The following is a 24,165-nucleotide window of genomic DNA, read 5'->3' on the forward strand; positions in this document are numbered from 1 at the left end:
GAGAGAGAGAGAGAGAGAGAGAGAGAGAGAGAGAGAGAGAGAGAGAGAGAGAGAGAGAGAGAGAGAGAGAGAGAGAGAGAGAGAGAGAGAGAGAGAGAGAGAGAGAGAGAGAGAGAGAGAGAGAGAGAGAGAGAGAGAGAGAGAGAGAGAGAGAGAGAGAGAGAGAGAGAGAGAGAGAGAGAGAGAGAGAGAGAGAGAGAGAGAGAGAGAGAGAGACAGACTGTATTACAGATGTGTTACTGTTTGTACATAAGTCAAAATAAAAATACATTTAAAAAACATGCGTGCTGTATGTGGTACAATGTGTGAGTGTAGCTCAAAGCTCCAGCACCAGAGGGACATAGAGGTCACGCCACAGCGACAGTTAATTATTCAACATTCATTATAATTCCCTGCTAACAACCTGCCTGGCAGGCAGCTAGCAGGCGACGCTTGCCTGATGACTCAAACTGAATTCTTCCGCTGCTCTATGTTTGCTGCAGACGTTTGTGGTGACATCAAAATGATGGTTGTTGTACAAAACAAAGTCATCACCGATTGACTGTCTAGAATGGATTTCCATTATAGAAATCCTCGGGGAGGTACTCAGATCTAGACTCATTGTGCTGTGCTGTGGCATAGCGTTTAGCAGGAGCAAGAGGTTTGGGTAGCCAGGCAAAGGCAACGCTAACTAATGACTGGAAAGTGGTTAATACACTGTACATGTCATGACCATACTATGCTAGTACAGCACTACCCTATACCCTACTAGTTAGTCTGACATGAAGGTGATCCATGAAGATGCACTGCAAGCCATATAAAAAAGCCTCATAAAGATATTAGCATCTCTATGGTGCTAAACCAACCCCTATGATGTGCACTGCCATTTGACTGCAAACCATAGAAATGAACCTTACAGAGATAATATGTCTAATGTGGACATGGGCTCAGAGCTCTGGAACAGTTCTTCATTCACTGGACATGTGCAGATCTTAGAGAGAGCTCTAGGAATTAGTTTAAAGGCCACATGAATGTCCCTCCCTTTTCATTTGCCTCTGAGGGGACAGTACTTGGCCACTTTATCTGAGCCCTTGGCAACTTCCTAACTCTCGGACTGGAAGAGACGAGTCCAAGACCGTGGATTTACAAGAGAGTGGGGAACAGGGAAATGTAGGATTGCAGATTTACAGGTTCTTGCTTATTAAAATGTTGTCCTGGATTTAAAAGTGAACTTGGCACTGGGAGTTTCTGCCTCTGCTGTGAAGCCTCTGAGTCTGATAAATGGCCTTGACTTTGCTGAGTCTGCATTGACTGACTGAATATGCCTGAAATAAGCCAAGTTGTATGGGGAGACGTATTGCTACAGCACTGCGCTGTCTGTGTCTGTTCCACTGTTCTGCTCCCGAGCTGTGGTATGCTGTTTAAGCCCCAGACAAAGGCAATTCAGTTGTTTGAATCACACATTAGCTGGCCTCTCTTTGATTACTCACACACTGTGACCTCACTCCCTCTGACTCACAGAGCTCCTTATGAAACCTGAATCCCTAACACAAACAAGCATCTTTCTTTATGACTGGCAACCTCCTCTCCATGCACCACAATTGGTTTACATGGTTGTGGAGAGATATTGTGGAAGGATTAGGACAGGATCATGGACAGGAAACAGCTCTGTGGAGTGGCTGGATCTGGCAACCCCAGGATGAAGGGACCAAAGTCAGCCATTCCCACATCCATAATTTACTCTTTCTCCAAAATGATGGGTGTGAGCCCCAGATTTAGACGTGAAAATGGTTATTCGAGGTGAAAATGGTTATTCAAGGTTTGTGCATTTCCTGAAGACAGTTAGAGGTCTGCTCACGCCCAGAGCTGGATGTAGTCTAGTCTAGATCTGGCAGAAATAGACAGCTCTGCTCCCTCTCGTCTCCTCCTCTCCAGGGCTTCAGAGTCGTTTGTCTCACTCTAGACTTTCTTCTTTTCTTCTCTCCCTCATTAAGGCGATGGTAAAAGGCCCTTCCAGATATCCAAGTCTGTTTCTTGGCCTCATCCATTGAAGCGAGCAGTACTTTTCTACCTCTTTGTATTTCTAAGACTTTCACTGTTCTCTTCATTTCCAACAAAGAATGTATAGAATTCCTCTCCCACCACAGTGTATCAATCATTTACAGTTAATATATGTGGTTTGAAATATACCTCTGGAAATGAACGCCTCGGATAACATGGAATGAACCAATGGTTATTTTCTTTCATTTAAGCTCAGTGGAAGTGAATAATTGAGGTGTGTGTGTGTGTGTGTGTGTGTGCGCACGTACAGTGTGTTCTGACTGATACTATTATTCAGAGAACAGTGAAGAAAAGATAGACTGTTCTGATCCACCACTTTAGACTTGCAGACTTTAAAGTGCAGAAGGTTTTTGAGAATATATGAATACAGATGTATTTTGCTGATGATGAAATACTTGGTTTTGAGTCCATAGAGCCAAGCCAAGTTGTCTTCCATAGCGAGGGGCTGTTAGTGTGGATGTACTACAGTTTGAGAAGTGCTCCTCCCCTGGGATGTCAAACAGCCTGAGCTGACCTTGGTAGTGGAAAGGAGAGTGGGGTTCGATACTTTCTCTGCCTCTCACTGCGCAGCCCGATCCATCTGATAGCTGATAATGTAATTACACAGTTTACCACACAGCTCAAGCCAACCATTGACTGACTGCTACAATGTGTTAAATGGACAGAGAGAAACTTTGCTTTCAGATACTTGATCTTGTTGTATATGTAAAATCAATATCTACTTACATCATGATTCATTCACAAGGCTAATATATATATATATGAATCTAGTGTGAGTGATGTATTGTTGTGAGATCGGATCTGAAACTTGGTCTGTGGCAACAGATTATTTATTTGAGTGTAATTTAGTCAAAATGAGAAAAAGACCAGGTTATGTGTTGCAGTATTCACATAATTACAACCAATGACATATGCTCTCTACAGTTTTCTACAGTTTAAGTCTTCTTAAACTGTGTAAACACAGTCTTAAACTATAATCTGAGGTCAAAGGGACCCGACCATGTCAAAAAGCTCCACGTTACCTTGCCTCAACAACATTGGAGGGGACTCACTCCCTCTACCTTCCAGTAGAAGCAGGGCACCGTTTTATGACTGAGGTCACTGATCACATTAGCAGAGATTTGTACTTTGATAAAAGCTACATAGTGGCCATTAGGCTATTGGCGCTGATGGCTGCTTCATCTGTGACTGAGCTTTTAATACTTTTTGGCCACACTTATACCATACTAACTATCAGTGGTATTAGTAAATACTGTGTTGTACCAGCAGTACTAATACTGTTTTAAAAAAATGCAAAAAAAGCTAAGTAACTTTTATTTAACTAGACAAGTCAGTTAAGAACAAATTATTATTTACATTGATGGCCTACCCTGGCCAAACTCGTAAAATGTTGTGCACCGCCCTATGGGACTCCCAATCATGGCCAGATGTGATACAGCCTGGAATTGAACCAGGGCATTGATGCCTCTTGCACTGAGATGCAGTGCCTTAGACCACTGTGCCACTCGGGAGCCATTGGTTATTCCATTGTAGTTATGGAATAATGACTGTCATTTAAAGGGTTGTCACATGGTTTCTACCAAGCGATAACAATAACTTGGGTAGACTATGCACAGTTGTTTGTTATGTTTATCACGTACTGTTAATGAGATTTACCAGAGTGTGAAAGGGAGAATAATAATTGACAGACACCTAATAGTCTTGCCTGACATAATTATGTGGGAAGATAGCCGACTTCTATTAGTCTTATTATGTGAGCAGTTTCACAGACTGATTGCCTGTCTCTGTATCTGAGCTACATGTCTCTGTTTCTTTTAATTGTGTTCAATAATCTGTCTCTCTGTTGGCTCTCTGTCTCCCTCTGTATCTATCCTAAAAGTGCCTCTTTATCTATCTTCTGCCTCTCCCTCTCTCTCCTTATCTGTCTCTTTCTGTCTACGTATCTAACTTTCATGTCTCTTTCTCTCTCTTTTTCTCTTCATATTTAACTTCTCTGTCTCCGTATCTAACTTCCATGTCTCTCTCACCCCTCCCCCCTCTCTCTCTCTCTCTCTCTCTGTCTCTCTGTCTCTCTGTCTTTGTAGGTTTTGAGCTGCTGTACCAACCGGAAGTGGTGAGGCTGTACCTGTCTCTGCTAACTGAGAGTCAGAACTACAACACTCTGGAGGCTGCCGCAGGGGCCCTGCAGAACCTCAGCGCCGGACAGTGGACCGTGAGTCTCACACAGATAAACACACACAAACTGTGATTATGGGTAATAAGGTCTCTGAACCTCAATAGGCTGGACAAGTCATTTATCCCAAATGGAGCTCTGCACTGTCAGTACAAAAATACTTCCATTTGGTTATAGTAGTGAGTAATCAGAGTGTGATGTTTTTTCCAGCATTTACACAGTCATTACCATCACTAGTGTAAAGTACAGAGGCCTATCATGTTATTCCCTTCAGAAATTATGCTCTTAGTCAGTACTGGCCCATGTTAGGCCTAGAGAGCTTTGTCATTTTAGCTCTATCGTGATTCATTTTTTAACACCTATGTGTCATGCTGTAAACATATCCGTTGCCACGGCATTAATCATCACCAGGCTCCAGCACCATGCTCACACCTTCCTGTTCCTCTCAGCTCAGCTCGTTCACAGAGCTCTCTATCCACAGCGGTGGCAAAACACAACAGACAGGATGTTAGATTGATTTGAAAACATCCAACTTGTATCTCTTGCTGTTAAAATTTGAAACGCTAACACATAACCTGTGATAAAATGTACAACATGTGTACCCTACAGTACATGTATACCATGTATAAACCATGTCACAATTTTCATTTTCACTGTTTTCTATCACTGCACTGGTGATTTTTAATAATTAGGTACAGTGCCTTCAGAAAGTATTCATACCATATTTACTTTTTACACATTTTGTTGTGTTATAGCCTCAATTTAAAATAGATTAAATATAGATTTCACTGGCCTACACACAATGCCCGATAATGTCAAAGTGGAATTATGTTTTTGCAAATGTTATTAAGGAATAAAAAATAAAAAGCTGAAATGTCTTGAGTAGAAAAGTATTCAACCCTTTTGTTATGGTAAGCCTAAATAAGTTCAGGAGTAAAAATGACCTTAACAAGTCACATAATAAGTTGTGTGGACTCTGTGTGCAATAATAGTGTTTAACATGATTTCTGAATGACTACCTCATCTCTGTACCCCCACACATGCAATTATCTGTAAGGCCCCTCAGTCGAGCAGTGAATTTCAAACACAGATTCAACCACAAAGACCACAGAGGTTTTCCAATGCCTTGCAAAGAAGGGCACCAATTGGCAGATGGGTTACTACAAAGATGCAGGTGTCCTTCCTAACTCAGTTGCCAGAGAGGAAGGAAACTGTTCAGGGATTTCACCATGAGGCCAATGGTGACTTTTAAACACTTACAGAGTTTCATGGCTATGATAGGAGAAAACTGAGGATGGATCAACAACATTGTAGTTACTCTACAAAACATTAAATGACAGAGTGAAAAGAAGGAAGCCTGTACAGAATAAAAAATATTCCAAAACATGCCTTTGCAATAGGCACTAAAGTAATACTGCAAAACATGTGGCAAAGAAGTTAGCAAATCCAACACAACACCTCACTGAGTACCACTCTTCATATTTCCAACCATGTTGGGGACTGCATCATGCAAGGACTAGGGAGGATTTTGGGAGATCAAAACAAACGGAATAGAGCTAAGCACTGGCAAAATCCTAGAGGAAAACCTGTTTCAGTCTGCTTTTCCACTGGGAGACAAATTCACCTTTCAGCAGGACAATAACCTAAAACACAAGGTCAAATATACACTGGAGTTGCTTACCAAAACTACATTGGGTGTTCCTGAGTGGCCTAGTTACAGTTTTGACTTAAATTGGCTTGAAAATCTATGGAAACTTGAAAATGGCTGTTTAGCAATGATCAACAACCAACTTTACAGAGCTTGAAGAATTTTAGAAAGAATAATGTGCAAATATTGTACAATCCAGGTGTGCAAAGCTCTTAGAGACTTACCCAGAAAGACACACAGCTGTAATCGCTGCCAAAGGTGATTCTAACATGTATTGACTCAGGGGTGTGAATACTGAACAAAAATATAAATGCAACATGCAACAATTTCTAAGATTTTACTGATTTACAGTTCATATGAGGAAATTAGGGCCTCATGAATTTATTTCAATAGACTAATCTATGGATTTCACATTACTGGGAATACAGATATGCATCTGTTGGTCACAGATACATTTAGAAAACAGGTAAACCAGTCAGTATCTGGTGTGACCACCATTTGCATCATGAACACGACACATCTCCTTCACATAGAGTTGATCAGGCTGATGATTGTGGCCTGTGGAATGTTGTCCCACTCTTCAATGGCTGTGAGAAGTTGCCAGATATTGGCGGGGACTGGAACACGCTGTTGTACATGTCAATCCAGAGCATCCCAAACATGCTAAATGGGTGATATGTCTGGTGAATATGCAGGCCATGGAAGAACTGGGACATTTTCAGTTACCAGGAATTGTGTACAGATCCGTGCGACATGGGGCCGTGTATTTTCATGCTGAAACATGAGATGATTGCGGCAGATGAATAGCACAACAGTGGGCCTCAGGATCTCGTCACGATATGTCTGCATTCAAATTGCCATTGATAAAATGCAATCGTGCTCATTGTCCGTAGCTTTTGCCTGCTCATACCATAACCCCACCACCACCATGGTGCACTCTGTTCACAACGTTGACATCAGCAAACCGCAAACACGTCGCCAAACACATGGTCTGCGATTGTGAGGCCGGTTGGACATACTGCCAAATTCTCTAAAACGATGTTGGAAGCGGCTTATGGTAGAAATATTTGCATTTAAATTCTCTGGTAACAGCTCTGGTGGACATTCCTGCAGTCAGCATGCCAATTGCACACTCCCTCAAAACTTGATACATCTGTGGCATTGTGTTGCATATTTTGGAGTGGCCTCTTATTGTCCCCATCACAAGGTGCATCTGTGTAACACAACAAAATGTGGAATAAGTCAAGGGATATGAATGTTTTCTGAAGGCACTGTATATAAAGCAAGATAATCGCTCCCTCCCTCACAAAAAAATACAGCCTCTATCTCAAGGCAATCAGACTGCTAAACAGCAATCACTAACTCAGAGAGGCTGCTGCCTACATTGAGACCCAATCAATGGCCACTTTAATAAATGGATCACTAGTCACTTTAAACAATGCAATTTTAAATAATGCCACTTTAATAATGTTTACATATCTTACATTACTCATATCATATGTATATACTGTATTTTATACCATCTATTGCACCTTGCCTATGCCGCTCGGCCATCATCCATATACAGTGCCTTGCGAAAGTATTCGGCCCCCTTGAAATTTGCGACCTTTTGCCACATTTCAGGCTTCAAACATAAAGATATAAAACTGTATTTTTTTGTGAAGAATCAACAACAAGTGGGACACAATCATGAAGTGGAACGACATTTATTGGATATTTCAAACTTTTTTAACAAATCAAAAACTGAAAAATTGGGCGTGCAAAATTATTCAGCCCCTTTATTTTCAGTGCAGCAAACTCTCTCCAGAAGTTCAGTGAGGATCTCTGAATGACCAATGTTGACCTAAATGACTAATGATGATAAATACAATCCACCTGTGTGTAATCAAGTCTCCGTATAAATGCACCTGCACTGTGATAGTCTCAGAGGTCCGTCAAAAGCGCAAAGAGCATCATGAAGAACAAGGAACACACCAGGCAGGTCCGAGATACTGTTGTGAAGAAGTTTAAAGCCGGATTTGGATACAAAAAGATTTCCCAAGCTTTAAACATCCCAAGGAGCACTGTGCAAGCGATAATATTGAAATGGAAGGAGTATCAGACCACTGCAAATCTACCAAGACCTGGCCGTCCCTCTAAACTTTCAGCTCATACAAGGAGAAGACTGATCAGAGATGCAGCCAAGAGGCCCATGATCACTCTGGATGAACTGCAGAGATCTACAGCTGAGGTGGGAGACTCTGTCCATAGGACAACAATCAGTCTATATATATTGCACAAATCTGGCCTTTATGGAAGAGTGGCAAGAAGAAAGACATTTCTTAAAGATATCCATAAAAAGTGTTGTTTAAAGTTTGCCACAAGCCACCTGGGAGACACACCAAACATGTGGAAGAAGGTGCTCTGGTCAGATGAAACCAAAATTGAACTTTTTGGCAACAATGCAAAACGTTATGTTTGGCGTAAAAGCAACACAGCTGAACACACCATCCCCACTGTCAAACATGGTGGTGGCAGCATCATGGTTTGGGCCTGCTTTTCTTCAGCAGGGACAGGGAAGATGGTTAAAATTGATGGGAAGATGGATGGAGCCAAATACAGGACCATTCTGGAAGAAAACCTGATGGAGTCTGCAAAAGACCTGAGACTGGGACGGAGATTTGTCTTCCAACAAGACAATGATCCAAAACATAAAGCAAAATCTACAATGGAATGGTTGAAAAATAAACATATCCAGGTGTTAGAATGGCCAAGTCAAAGTCCAGACCTGAATCCAATCGAGAATCTGTGGAAAGAACTGAAAACTGCTGTTCACAAATGCTCTCCATCCAACCTCACTGAGCTCGAGCTGTTTTGCAAGGAGGAATGGGAAAAAATGTCAGTCTCTCGATGTGCAAAACTGATAGAGACATACCCCAAGCGACTTACAGCTGTAATCGCAGCAAAAGGTGGCGCTACAAAGTATTAACTTAAGGGGGCTGAATAATTTTGCACGCCCAATTTTTCCGTTTTTGATTTGTTAAAAAAATTTGAAATATCCAATAAATGTCGTTCCACTTCATGATTGTGTCCCACTTGTTGTTGATTCTTCACAAAAAAATACAGTTTTATATCTTTATGTTTGAAGCCTGAAATGTGGCAAAAGGTCGCAAAGTTCAAGGGGGCCGAATACTTTCGCAAGGCACTGTATTTATATGTACATCTTCTCATTCACCCCTTTAGATTTGTGTGTATTAGGTAGTTGTTGGGAAATTGTTAGATTACTTGTTAGATATTACTGCACTGTCGGAACTAGAAGCACATGCATTTCGCTACACTCACATTAACATCTGCTAACCATGTGTATGTGACCAATAACATTTTATTTGATTTTCTTTATGTAGTTATTTTGTTTATGTAGTTTGAGCAGATCGAATCAAATATTATTGGTCACATACACATATTTAGCAGATGTTATTGTGGGTGTATCAAATGCTTGTCTTCCTAGCTCTTAACAGTGCAGTAGTATCACAACAATACACACAAAGCTAAAAGTAAAATAAAGTATTAATATTAGGACGAGCAATGTTGGAGTGGCATTGACTAAATTACAGTATAATATTATACAGTATATGCATATGAAATGAGTAAAGAAGTATGTAAACATTATTAAAGTAACTAGTGTTCCATTATTAAAGTGGCCAGTGATTCCATGTCTGTGTATATAGAGGGTGATCAGAATGCCTGTCCACACTGGGGCTTGGGGCTGATGCTAACACATCAAACCTCTGCTTAAAGGAGATGGACATAACATGTTCCCATTCCCAATGAGGATATCTCATCCCCTTCTCCTTGTTGCTCCCTTGCTGTTTAACTACTATGGTACGGTCAGTTTTAGATTTACTACTGCCACCCAGTGGCCGGGTTCTGGTGTTGCACCAGTTTAATTACATCTCAGGGGGTAACCGTGTTCAGCAAAGGAGCTCTTTCATGTCAAACTTATTGTTTTGTGTTTCATTAAAAAAAAGAGAGGAGCATTCGTTGATGTTTAATCAGTGACAAATTCCATCACATGACAGTCTGTAGCCCTGCTGTGTAATTTTCTTGAACAGTCCAATCTAGATAGCCACTGTTGGCTGTGCTCATGTACAATAATTGTGTGTGGGGTGGGGTGTGTGTGTGTGTGTGTGTGCGCGTGCGTGTACATGCGTATGTATGTATTGGCTGGTAGTATTCTCTCTTCACAGACATTTTATCCTTATCATCCATGTTCTCTCCTCTCTCTGTCCCCAGTGGTCCAACTACATCCGTGCCACAGTGAGGAAGGAGAAGGGTCTTCCCATCCTGGTGGAGCTGCTGCGTTCTGACTCTGACAAGGTGGTCCGAGCCGTGGCCATCGCCCTGCGCAACCTCTCCATCGACCGCCGCAACAAAGACCTGATCGGTACGACCATTGACCGTATGCTGTAAAGAGAGGCTGTGTATTAACTGTGGGCTTGACCACACACTGTTAACACATGGCCTCTCTTTACAGCGTACAAGTACAACAATGGGGTAAAACACTTTGGAATGCTGTGAGATCAGATAGCTGTTACTAACCACGTTTCCATTCTCAGTTTTAATGCAAGTAAAGTCATATAATATTTTTTAAAATCACGACACCTGTGATGGAAACAGGAAGTTTCTGTACAATTTGTATGTTCGACATGGTAGGATCTTTTTGTGTTGGTCAAATAAATGATTCTTGAAATGGTGGTGGAAATGCCTTTATTTACAAATATTGATATAATAGCCAAAGTACATTTGGAGTCACGCAGCGATATGATGTGTGATCAGAAAGCATGCAGTTTATTATGTGACAGATTAAATAAATGATGGTGAACTTTACAGGGTTGTGAAAGTGCACAAGCTTGATCCTGCTTTCCAATAAATATCGATAATGCTGGTGACATGATGATTGATGCTTGACTGCCGTTTAACAAATAAACATATTCTCGCTCTTATCCATAATAATCTCATTGTGTAGACTAGCAGCCTACGCACACTGTATCTGCGAGCTGTTGGCTAGGGCGCACATGCCAAGATCAGAGTAGGCACATTTGCTATTTGACGCAACAGTTTCTGTGACAAAACTATCAGTAGATAGCGATGGAAACACATTTTTATTCGGTACATGAAAACTCGTGCGGAAAAAATACATTTCATCACCACTGACTTTTATCCACAATAATTCAAGAAGAAGAATAATAAGAAGCACACCACTGGGGGGAAAATGTGCATGTTTTCTTTATGCAGATTTTTGAATATTCGCATGAAAATCTGTTGCCAATTGGATTGAAACCTAGCTACTGAACATATGATTGTTGAACCTGTGTATGTCTTTTGCTGACTGATTGCAGATTTGCCAAAGTTTTAATTAGTTGATATCAAACATTTTGTACAATGCTATTATGAATCAAAACACTATGTAGCGCAACAAGATGTAATAAAACCCCCTTTCCTGAATGTTTACACACCTTTTACCTCTATTACCATTTGACGGTGACACTGCTCTCTGATCTCTGCCCTGTAGGGAGCTATGCCATGAGGGACCTGGTGAGTAACCTGCCCAGCGGTCAGCAGCGGCCAGCCAAGAACCTGGAGGAAGACACGGTGGTGGCCATCCTCAACACCATCCACGAGATCGTGACGGACAGCTCTGAGAACGCACGCTCCCTCATCCAGGCCCAGGCCATCGAGAAACTGGTGGCCATCAACAAGACAAGGTATGACCTTTGGCTAGCACAGCTGGCTACAGTGCAGTATAGCAACAGTACAGCACTGTACAGTACGAGGCAGCATATTAGTTCAGCATAGTGTAGCACAGCACAATGCTAACGTCTGGCCGCTCACAGGTTCTAGTGTTTCGAATAGATTTGTTTGTCTTTCTTGAATTTAATGATTGATTGATCAATCTAATCAATGACTCAATCAACAGTAGTTCAGTTCCATAGTAACTATACTATACACATGTGTAGTATGCACATACATACAGTATGTAGGCCTACATGTACATGGTCTCCCTCCCCATGAGAGCAGGTCTCTTACTGCCTCTAATCACTGCCAGTGGCGAATTTGCCAATCTTGGTGTTCTCTGGCAAATGCCAAACGTCCTGCACGGTGTTGGGCTGTAAGCCCAACCCCCACCTGTGGACGTCGGGCCCTCATACCACCTTCATGGAGTCTGTTTCTGACCGTTTGAGCAGACTCATGCACATTTGTGGCCTGCTGGAGGTCATTTAGCAGGGCTCTGGCAGTGCTCCTCCTGCTCCTCCTTGCACAAAGGTGGAGGTAGCAGTCCTGCTGCTGGGTTGTTGCCCTCCTACGGCCTCCTCCACGTCTCTTGATGTACTGGCCTGTCTCCTGGTAGCGCCTCCATGCTCTGGACACTACGCTGACAGACACAGCAAACCTTCTTGCCACAGCTCGCATTGATGTGCCATCCTGGATGAGCTGCACTACCTGAGCCACTTGTGTGGGTTGTAGACTCCGTCTCATGCTACCACTAGAGTGAAAGCACCGCCAGCATTCAAAAGTGACCAAAACATCAGCCAGGAAGCATAGGAACTGAGAAGTGGTCTGTGGTCACCACCTGCAGAACCACTCCTTTATTGGGGGTGTCTTGCTAATTGCCTATAATTTCCACCTGTTGTCTATTCCATTTGCACAACAGCATGTGAAATGTATTGTCAATCAGTGTTGCTTCCTAAGTGGACAGTTTGATTTCACAGAAGTGTGATTGACTTGGAGTTACATTGTGTTGTTTAAGTGTTCCCTTTATTTATTTGAGCAGTGTATATTCTGCAGTCTCTCAAGGACCAGGAGTGTCTGGCCTTATAAAATGTAACGACCCTGTCTTTTCATGTCCTCTCTGGCTTGGGAATTAATAATAGAAGGTAATATAAGCTGGATTCCTTGTCACAGTATTTCGATCTGTAGAACACTACTTAGATTGAATAGATAAACCGTGCAGTGTCTGGTTTCCAGGAAACAAACTATAGTGTACTTCACCTGAATAGTAAGTACTATGAATAGGAATTCAGGAGCTGTTTTAATGATTTCCCAGTTTCTACTATATTTCACTTTCCTCATATCCCATTGAATTATCTGATCTACTTGATCAAGTCAGCGAGCAGTGATAGCCAGAGAGAAGTTGTTTGGATAGCTGTCTCCTTCTACAACCTATTGATAATTTAAGATTAGTTTCCAGTTGGTATTTGATACCCATACTTTATTTAATATCAAATAAATGTGTTTTCTCTCCACCCGTGAGAATTACTTTGAAGTAATGGAGAACCATCCCATGTAATTAACAGAAGGGCTAAGGAGTAGCTAATGAATTGAATGAAAATAAATGTGTGCGGCCATTGGAGAATGAATTAAAAGCAAGCACCTGGGGCAACCAGTGGGAATAGATGGCTTTGAATGTGAGATTGACTGCATTTGGCCCCAGCCTCCACTAGCTGCTGGCAGCGGTTGGGCCCAATGTTCTGGGCCTGTATTCACAAAGAGTCTCAAAGTAGGAGTGCTGATCTATGATCAGTTTTGCCTTTTCAATTATAATGAATGGACATGGGGACCTGATCCTAGATCAGCACTCCTAATCTGAGATGCTTTGTGAATACCGACCCTTATTCTCTTCCTGTCTACCTTCCTCAGCCAATCACCACGTGAGGACAAGGCCGCCTCCCACGTGCTGCAGACGGTGTGGAGCTACAAGGACCTGAGGAACGCCCTGACCAAGGAAGGATGGAACAAGAGTCACTTCCAGGTAATAGGCTGTGTAGTAGAACACACGCACACACATGCACACACACACACACACACACAATTAGTACAGTCATATGTCTCTACTCCCCCCCCCTCAGCCTACAGCGACCGGCGCCCCTAAAGCAGCCAAGAATGGCAAGCCAGGCTATGACGACACCACTCTGCCCCTGATGGAGAAGAACCAAGGTCAGTCTGTGATGGCAGGCGAGACTGGGGATCCTCCGGGCCTGGCCTACTGTGGTGAACTGAGTGAGGAAACCATAGATATTAATAACTGCTCTATATCTATGGAGCAAATTGTGCTGCTGTTACTGTGTGTCTGTTTCTATCAGAAGCCATGATTAGAACAAGTGTTTAGGGGGATGGTTCTATCTATCTGCGCTTTGCTTTGTCTGTCTCACTCATATCCATTTACCTACTGTTGGAGGGCTGTGCTTGAAACCTTTCGTTCTGCAGTGTTTGGTGATCTTTATGTGTAAGTCGGTTCTTTTTGGGATGGTGTGGTTGGGAGAATGATGCATCATGGGTAGATTTATCTAATCCAATAGTGTGTTCTTGAACGCAAATCCAAGCATGTATATTAGGATATATGCATAGAGGGAGGTACGGAAGCAGCCTAAAACACGAACATCTCATTGACAGAGGAGTCGAGAGCATGACAGTACTTCTCTTGTCATCTTGTTTCTGGTCATGTGACTTTTTTTGCAACCATGCATACACATAAAGTGTAGTTGTCATTCACACCCATTTTCAGCCTGCCTGCATTACTGCTAAAGTGTACCAGCAGACAGTGACCGAGAACCATTGGCCTGAAAGCAGCATTGGCTCGTGATTAAAACAAATTGTGTGTGTGGTGCTCATGATAAAAAAATGGCATATAAATGCTTTTCAGGCACCAAGAAAAATGGAAGTGGTGATATGATACCTATGGACGAGCTTGGTCCAGGTAAGACCGAGTTTGCATGACCTCAATCGCCGACGAGGAACAATAGTAGTCTCAGATGGAATGTTCTTGTCTGTAGGAACTACTCACAGTTCTAGAACTCTAACAACACCATTGCCAACATGGACATTTAAAAAAAAAGTTTGTAGGACAAACTTTGGCAATATTGGGAATGAGCAAATATATTGTTGTTATGCTCTAACAGTGTACAATGTAGTGCAGTATTGTTTTACTTATGATGCTGTATGCAAGACCCCTCTCTTAACAAGACGTTGGTATAAGGATGGCCATTAATTCAGTAGTACAGACACAGGAGCAACAGGAGGTGTGGGCAATTCTCTAATGACTGTGTTCAAAACCTGGCAAACTTCAATGTTCTGCTCAGTGCTCCTCTTTTCAATGAAAATGTAAACACAATTGTCTTGTTTCGTCTCTTACTAACGAGTTCTTCCTCCACATCAGATATGCACAGCTCCACTCCTGGAAGGCTGCATGCAGCTTATACATCTGTAGTTTCCATCCATGTATTTAACAGTGCTATGTTTCTGTGATCCTCTCTCTCCTCATTAGATGGCTACTCCACCATCGACCAGAGAGACAAAGACTGCAAGTACAAGAGTAGTGGAGACGGGTCAGTGGACCTGTCAGAACGCGAGCCATTAAAGGTACGTCTGGTCCAGACCGACCCGTAACAGCTCACACCGCACAGTTACAGCTATGCTATAGGTGACTAAAGGACCAGGCTATTAAAACACACAAGTCATGATACGCCGTTTCTGTTAAGGTAGCCTGAAGCCATCTCTTCCAGTGCCCTTGCCCATTTGTCAATGCCATTGCCCTTTTGATTTCTTGAAGAGGAATCTGGATTTTCATGTTCTGCAGCAGCAGTTCATGTTGTTGTCTGTCGAGCCTGGTGCCACTCATCTGGCAGTCCAATTTACTGACAGCTAAGCAGCAGATAATTGAGTGTAAGCTTTGTGATTGTGAAAGTAATTAATCTGGGACTGATTAAAAGAGTCCTGCCCCTCCATCTCCACTTCTCCTCATAGATCGACAACCAAGGCCTGGTTCACACACTCACTCACACACACAAGCCTGCATCGTAAGTGGCTCAGTATCCATCGCTAGAGAAAACACAGAGTAAATGAGAGGGAGAGAGAGAGAGATTGAGGATGAGTTATTCACTGTTGAACCAGGGTGACTTTCAGTCCAGTCCTGTGTTTCCCATCACAGGATTATATTCTCACGCTCTGATCGGTCTGTGTGGCGTAAGGACTGAAGGTGGTTTGATAGGTCAAGCATACGAACACAGTTAGAAGTCCTTTTGGTTAATGAAGAGTTACCATGAGTTCAGAATCAGACATCATGATAGTATCAAGAGGTAGAATTGGAAAATAGGTGTTTTGCTGACCTCTGCTTACCATGTGTAGAATGGCAGCTATGCAGACACGTTGCAGCTTGAAGACACAAATGCTTGTCAAGATACAGTATGCTGCAAAACCTCCAGAAGCAAATAAGCCATCAGACAGGACTGGAGATGGCAGATATCTCCTCTCATGTTTATAGCCCCCATTCCTCTCATGTTTTGAATTTACTTCAGCACAGCAACAACTGCTCAACCCAACTTTCTAGACCTCCAGAAGCCTGAAACCAAAATGCAACTCTGCTGTTTGAACTGCTCTCTCCCACTCTGTTTTTGTTTGTTTGCATGTGTCGGTTGGTTTGTTGTTTTTAATCACTTTTTTCAGACTCAAAAAACATCTTCCTTTATGCTAAGGAACTAACCCTGGCTTTCCACTCCTCTCTATGGATGATATTTATCGACCTCTTTGTTTTTCTGTTAACCCCTTGTCCCGTTGCTGCAGAATGACACAAATAGGAAACACTATGTCAGGAGTAACAGGCCTGCAGTCAAACTGGTGGATGCTTGTGACGTTAAACCTCAGCCTGTTGACTCCTGGGTCTAAATGCATGCATGGTAGGTCTTACAAATGTTAGTTTTCCACTTTCTGGATTGTTAGTCTCCTTTCTTTGTTAGCTCCACCACCACCACCACCACCACACTGTTTCTGTTTTAACCCTCACACACGCCACTTCTGTTAGTTTTTTATCTGTGCTTGGACCTGCTTGACCCAGAGTAGTTGGCTTATGACACCAAACTTGAGAAAAGCTGGATGAAATTTCATAATTTTCACAGTTGTGGAGCACCTGCCTGATTCAAACCCATCTGTTGCAAAACAGACAGACTCCCTTGACTATTCCAGATGAAATTATGTTTGTTCTAAATTATGAAAGGTATTAAATCTAGACTTTAGATGGAATACACATACACACACACAAACACAATTCCTCCCAGTGTAGCTGTAATGAAAAGCTGTGGGAAGAACATGGTGTATCATCTCCCTATCAGCAGTAATCAACACACCATTCCCTGGGACAAAGAGCTCCTCCAGATAAATAATGGATGCCTGGATGAACACACACATCAGCTCCTCCTTCTCGGTTATGTCTACAGTCTGTGGTAGGCTAGGATAGGCTAGCTGCTCTGGGTTAGCATCACGAGAGCTCACTATTGGGGATCCTCTCATCACTTGCTCATCTCTTTGCTCCTGTTCCGTCAACTAATAACTGAGTGTATCTGCTCTGGGTGAGAAGCTGTGGTAGGTGGCTGATCATCAACAGCTCTATGGAGGCGAAGGGCTATCTTTCTTCCTTGCTGTACGTCTCTTTATTCTCTCATTGCTTCCCCATAACTCTTATTGTCCTGGGTAAGGGATCAACCATACTGCTTTGATAGACTCCTCATGTGGTGCTCTGAAACGCAAACTGAAATATGACAATGATCATCCGTACAGAATGAAGTGCTGAAAACAATTGAGTTTATATAATAACTGTGAAAACAGGTTGTGATCACCACATTAAGATCTAGTCAAGTCAAAGCTAACACAATAACAGATCTATTATAACAAAGACATGCTTAGAATGGACAGAGTAATGGACATTGAGTCAATCAGGTAAGATAGAGTAATCATACGAAAGGCCTGCTTCATTTGTGTGTTTATCAAGCTGGCTTTATGCAGTAGCTGCCATTCAAACCTATCATCAAAGCATCCCTCTCGCTGTCTGTTACATTGGATTTGACATCTGTCAAGCATGTATGAATATAGTGATTTTTGTATTGTGATTTTGATTATGCAATACCGTTTGGTCATTGTGCCCTCTGACTTACTTTAAAAGCTTGATTATTCAACTGCTTTAAACACCATGCCTACGTCCAAAGGCACCCTATTCACTTTGAAGTGCACTATTATTGACCAGTGCCCATTTGGCTCCAGTAAAAATAAGCACACTATATAGGGAATAGGGTGCCTTTTGGTACACAAGCCTGCTCTCTTATAGGTTTTCAGCTCTTGACATAACCACCTGTGTCCCCCCTCCCTCCCTGTTCTCCTGTGTTCTAGGCTTAAATAACGACAGCGTAACACCTAAACTAGAGGATCTCCCATGTCATCACTGCCATAACACATGGAACTCATTTTGATGTTGACTCGTCAGCAGATAGACTTTGTAAAAGAAACAAAAAAGAAACAATCATCCAACAACCAATGCTTCATGCTTTTGAATCAGCAAATGAAATGATGTATAAAAAAAGAAAGAAAAGAAAATCTAAAAACGACTACTTGTCATATCTACATTCCCCACTGGATGGACAGGTGTAGGGTACCCTAACAGCAAGGACTCTGACTGGAGCAGCACTGCATGGTGTCAGGATGTAGGTGTAGGGTACCCTAACAGCAAGGACTCTGACTGGAGCAGCACTGCATGGTGTCAGGATGGAAGAGGGGAAGCATTTATTGTCATAGAGATACAAGTATTCTAGAGCTCTATCTCTATGGCAATGTACTGGTGGTGGGGGAGAGAAGGTGATGAGAAGGTGATGTTTGTTGGGAGGAAAGGAAGTGTGTTGGAAAGGAAAGGAGACAGTTTGCTTCTAATAGTATTTTTTTCTATGTTACAATTTAGCCTTTTGTTTAGGTTTTGTTTTTGTTGGTTTGTCTTTTGTCGAGGCACAGTAAATAGTTTTTGTTTAATATAATTTGTATTTTTTTTATTTTGCTGGTCTTTGTTTCTGTTTGGGTTTTCCAGATTGAAGAAGTGTGGACTGGTGTGGTAGATGAAGGTTGGGTTGGTTTGAAGGACTTGATGCTTGAAGGGCACTTAAAGGAACTGAATGTCTGCAAGTGTTGATTGGACTTAAGGAAGTGAAATGACGTGCATTTGGTTGGGTTACTTATAGCTGTTGAGCGAAACAAAATGAAAATATATTTTCAGTATCGACACAGACTAGAGATATGTGTTTGCCGACGATATATGAATTGCTTGGTTGGTTGCAGTTTGTCACTGATATGTATTAAAGTTGAAGAGGATATAAGACATTTTGTTTATAAATGGATTGTGTTAATGAAGGAATGGAAAGTACATGCTCCTGGTGTCAAAGGGTAGAATCTAAAAGCATTTGATATTTTTGTTGGTTTTATAAATGTATATTAGGGTCAAAGAAAAACAAAAAGAGAACAGAGAAAACAATAGACACGTCTTAGTTGTGTACTCATAATAGTTTGTTTGGGAAGCACATTCATTGGATAAAATATCATGTTTGTAAACAGAAATAACCACATCAATTAAGTGTCAAATCTGTAGTCATGCTGATCACATATTTATATTTTGTACTGTCAAGAGAAAACAAAACAAAACAAGAAGAGCTGTTATTCAGCTTTCTTTTTAAAGGCGAGTTGAACTGATGACCTGGTCTCCATCTTTCAAGGAGATTAATAGAGGGAGGGAGGGAGGGAGGGAGGGAGGGAGGGAGGGAGGGAGGGAGGGAGGGAGGGAGGGAGGGAGGGATGGTTGGTTCAGCAGGGATCACTCAAGAGATAAGACTGAGAGAAAAGAGGGATGGATGGATGGCTGGATACAGCAGCAGGGATAGACAGAAGATGTTAGACAGAAGTGTTACAATTCCCTTCACATTTCACACTGCAATTTATATGAAGTCGCTGAGAACCTGAAAACATGCTTTGATTTCACTAATGCATCTTTAAAGAACTATTTGAAACAAGCATGAAAAAATGTACAAATGTTTATATTATATTATTTTTAAGTGCCAGTTTTTGTGGTGTAATTGGATATTAGTCATTTATATCCGGAGAGGAGAGCAGTTTTCCTGTGGTTCAAGGCAGAATTTGCATCACGTATAAAGTATACAACATCTGTTTGATTATTATATTTTTTGTGCCCTCTTCTAGGGGCAGTTTAAATGTAGTAGTGCAGATGATTACGTCATTGTCTTTTAAAAAGAGACGAGAAGAAAGGCTGAACTACACATGTGGTTAAAGGTTTAGTAGTGGTTTTGTGATTGTTTTATCTCAATCTCCAAGTGGACTCTCCACTATGAACCTATTCTGGGACTGGTGAGGGGACCCTCCACTATTGGACAGCTTAACTCATGCGTCAGCTATAGGCAAATGGCATGTGCCTGCGTTGAATGCCGAATTTCTTTGTGATGTGACTTTATAAAGCTTGCATATTTTACACAGTGTTTACAAAGACTTATGTGATAAAATAAAAATGTAAAGTACATGTATTAATAAACATTTGATTTCAGAGAAAAGCATTGTAATAATCGCCCCACGTTAACGTCCTCCATGTCCACATACGTCCTCAAAACTGTGTGCTTTTCATTGGATTGTTAATCTTTGACTGTCTATTCCTGACTGCATTTTGTAGTACACAACCAGAGGACCTGGTGTTGTATTTATATACATATGAAATGAGTCCATGGGCTTGTTTGTGGACTGTGCTAACTGTGCTGTGAAAGAAATGCAAGAAAATGGGGCAGAAATTGAATCAAATGAGCAAGACCTACCTGTGTAGATATCACTGATTCAAACTCTTCAAAATAAAGTAACTGTACTGCTCAGTAGCAAATGTGTTTGTAACTATCATGTGCCTTAACATTTTCCATGGTACATAAAGATATCATTGTGTTTTATATAACTCTTTATCCCTCCGTCGTTCCTTCTTCCTCCTCATCCTCTTATACCTCTCCTTTTCTCTTCTGTCAGCCTCCCTCCCTACAGTATATCTCTCCCCTTCCCCTTCCTTTTACACACTCACACATTCACCCACTCTGTCCTCAGTGTAGACTAGACTGTTGGTGGGTTTTTGCTTTGTATAACATTGTATTATAAACTTTTAAACGATAGAGACATAAAACATGGTTTGAGTTCATAGAAGAGTACATTAATGCTTTCGTAGCTATCAGAGCGATGCCACAGTGACAGAATGTATTATGTTGATTTTACTAATACCCAGAGGCAAGTGTTACGCTTGTTCAAATAACATAAAAAGTACTGATTTGTAGAGTATCAATTTGGTGTGTTTTCAATAAACCATGCCTGGAAAGAACATGTTGCCTGTGAATTTTGTGTTGATATTCCATTCCAAGAAGACCAAGGATCTATACAGCTTCATGAATTTTTACCTCAAGCCAAAATCCATTCCCAATAAATAATATATTGTAGAAGTTGTCACATTGTCATATGGTTAAAAGAGACTCATGCTACTGTCGTGTCTTTGGCATCATTAAACTGAAGACTGTTATTTTATCAAATCAATTCAGTAATTATTATTATGTGATTCAACTAATCGTGTAAATGTAATTAACTAGGAAGGTGGGGCACCAAGGAAAATATTCAGATTACAAAGTTATAATTTTCCTAATATAACTTTCAAATATTTTAACATCTGATCCATTAGTCTTCTAATTAATGAATTATTCTTTACCTCACGTCAGTCCCATTCCAAACGTCATAAATTGTTGGTTATCTGCACGAACCCAGTCTTCAATATGAATCATCCATACATCAATTGTCTGAATCATTTATTTATTAACAAACTAAATAATCACAGAATTGCTCAAACAAACAAACAAAGTAGATATGGTTACAAGGAAATGATAGGGGATGTGCCCTAGTGGGCTTAACCGGTATGGCGGCTTGGTAGACAAAGGGACTGAGAAGAGCGCGAAAGACAAAATACACTACACAATTGATAATTATGAAATGCTACACCTTTGCACATGAACGCTCACTCATTCTGGAATAATTGAAATAAATATATATATTTACGCTCAGTGTGTCATCGTGATCTCTGTTGGAATCGTCCTTTCTGTTGGAAGTTCATCCGCCCGTCTATCGTGGTTAGAATAGATACTTCAGAGTCCCATTCAGAAATGTTGTTATAGAATAGATGTTTCGGCGGTTGTCGGCCTTCGCATTCAATGGTATAGAATTCCTAGCTGCAGACTGGTAATTAGTATCAAATATTTGCTCTTATTCTGTCGGTATCGATAGTCTCAGAGTTTCAACAACCATTACAACCTTAGGTTTATGGTCTCTACTCAAACCTTAGCTCCCTCTGTGATTGAGGTACTGGTCTGCCGGGAAATTCCCAAGGTGGGGGTTATATCCAGAACCGTAGGAAAGGGCTGTCCCATGATGCCAGATCAATGTCTGTGCTCATGGGACGGGCCTATGACTTAGTCAATCTCCAAAGGGAATTTGAGTTTCGCACCCTTGTGGGGCCCCAGTGTTGAGGATCAGCGGGGTGGAGATGTTGTTTCCTACTCTATCCACCTGGGGGTGACGCGTCAGGAAGTCCATGACAGAGTTACACAGGGCGGGGTCGAGACCCAGGGTCTCGAGCTTAATGACGAGTTTGGAGGGTACTATGGTGTTAAATGCTGAGCTGTAATCGATGAACAGCATTCTACATAGGTATTCCTCTTGGCCAGATGGGTTAAGGCAGTGGGATGGTGATTGCGTCGTCTGTGGACCTATTGGGGCGGTAAGCAAATTGGAGTGGGTCTAGCGTGTCAGGTAGGGTGGAGGTGATATGGTCCTTGACTAGTCTCTCAAAGCACTTCATGATGACGGAAGTGAGTTCTACGGGGCGATAGTCATTTAGCTCAGTTACCTTAGCTTTCTTGGGAACAGAAACGATGGTGGCCCTCTTGAAGCATGTGGGAACTGCAGGCTGGGATAAGGATTGATTGAATATGTCCGTAAACACACCAGCCAGCTGGTCTGCGCGTGCTCTGAGGATGCGGCTAGGGATGCCGCCTGGGCCGGCAGCCTTGCGAGGGTTAACATGTTTAAATGTTTTACTCACGTTGGCTGCAGTGAAGGAGAGTCCGCAGGTTCTGGTAGCGGGCCGTGTTGGTGGCAAAGAAGTTGTTTAGTTTGTCTGGGAGCAAGACATCGTGGTCCCCGACAGGGCTGGTTTTCTTTTTGTAGTCCGTGATTGACTGTAGACCCTGCCACATACCTCGTGTCTGAGCCGTTGAATTACGATTCTACTTTGTCTCTATACTGACGCTTAGGTTGTTTGATTGTCTTGCGGCGGGAATAGCTACACTGTTTGTATTCGGTCATGTTTCCCGGTCGACCTTGCCCTGATTTAAAGCCGTGGTGCTTTCCGTTTTGCGCGAATGCTGCCATAAATCCATGGTTTCTGCTTGGGGAAGGTTTTAATAGTCACTGTGGGTACAACATCACCGATGCACTTGCTAATAAACTCGCTCACCGACTCAGCGTATTCATCAATGTTGTTGTCCGACGCTATGCGGAACATATGATCCACGTCCACGTGATCGAAGCAATCTAGAAGCTTAGGATCTGATTGGGCGGACCAGCATTGAACAGACCTGAGCACGGGTGTTTCCTGTTTTAGTTTCTGTCTATAGGGTGGGAGCAACAAAATTGAGTCGTGGTCAGATTTTCCGACAGGAGGGCGGGGGAGGGCTTTGTATGCGTTGCGGAAGTTAGAATAACATTGATCCAGGGTTTTGCCAGCCTGGGTTGCGCATTCGATATGCTGCAATATGCTACAATAAATGCAGCCTCAGGATATGTGGTTTCTAGTTTACATAGAGTCCAATGAAGTTATTTCAGGGCCGTCGATGTGTCTGCTTGGAGGGGATATATACGACTGTGATTATAATCGAAGAGAATTCTCTTGGTAGATAATGCGGTCAGCATTTGATTGTAAGGAATTCTAGGTCAGGTGAATAAAAGGACTTGAGTTCCTGTATGTTGTTATGATCACACCACAACTCGTTAATCATAAGGAATACACCCCCGCTCTTCTTCTTACCAGAGAGATGTTTGTTTCTGTAGGCGCGATGCGTGGAGAAATCAGGTGGCTGTACCGACTCTTATAATGTATCCCGAATGAGCCATGTTTCCGTGAAACAAAAAACGTTACAATCTCTGATGTCTTTCTGGAAGGCAACCCTTGTTCGGATTTCGTCTACCTTGTTGTCAAGAGACTGGACATTGGTGAGTAGTGTACTTGGGAGCGGTGCCCGATGTGCCCGTCTACGGAGCCTGACCAGAAGACCGCTCCATCTGCCCCTTCTGCAGTGCCGTTGATTTGGGTCGCCGGCTGGGATCCGATCCATTGTCCTGGGTGGTGGACCAAACAGAGGATCCGCTTCGGGAAAGTCGTATT

The 24,165-nt window shown here is 42.1% G+C and overlaps 1 protein-coding gene across 50 annotated transcripts in view; it reads left to right on the plus strand.

Annotated features, from left to right (window-relative positions):
• Positions 1 to 21,060, plus strand: part of arvcfb (ARVCF delta catenin family member b) — a 310,170-nt gene extending 289,110 nt beyond the window's left edge. For 8 of the 50 annotated variants that reach the window (XM_090190965.1, XM_090190967.1, XM_090190969.1 and 5 more), the window contains 9 exons: positions 4,125 to 4,252; positions 10,134 to 10,284; positions 11,413 to 11,605; positions 13,539 to 13,650; positions 13,748 to 13,835; positions 14,542 to 14,595; positions 15,163 to 15,257; positions 16,458 to 16,570; positions 18,054 to 19,162. In XM_090190965.1, coding sequence (XP_090047091.1) covers positions 4,125 to 4,252; positions 10,134 to 10,284; positions 11,413 to 11,605; positions 13,539 to 13,650; positions 13,748 to 13,835; positions 14,542 to 14,595; positions 15,163 to 15,257; positions 16,458 to 16,559 — 923 coding nt within the window. In that variant the 3' untranslated portion in view covers positions 16,560 to 16,570; positions 18,054 to 19,162. Of the gene's footprint in view, positions 1 to 4,124; positions 4,253 to 10,133; positions 10,285 to 11,412; positions 11,606 to 13,538; positions 13,651 to 13,747; positions 13,899 to 14,541; positions 14,596 to 15,162; positions 15,258 to 16,457; positions 16,571 to 18,053 lie in introns of all 50 variants that reach the window. The other 42 variants (XM_090190970.1, XM_090190971.1, XM_090191000.1 and 39 more) reach the window with 8 other exon arrangements.
• Positions 21,061 to 24,165: the final 3,105 nt, after the last annotated feature.

This window comes from Oncorhynchus mykiss, chromosome 11 (genome assembly GCF_057628025.1).
Source record: "Oncorhynchus mykiss isolate SJ-2025 chromosome 11, ASM5762802v1, whole genome shotgun sequence".
NCBI lineage: Eukaryota > Metazoa > Chordata > Actinopteri > Salmoniformes > Salmonidae > Oncorhynchus > Oncorhynchus mykiss.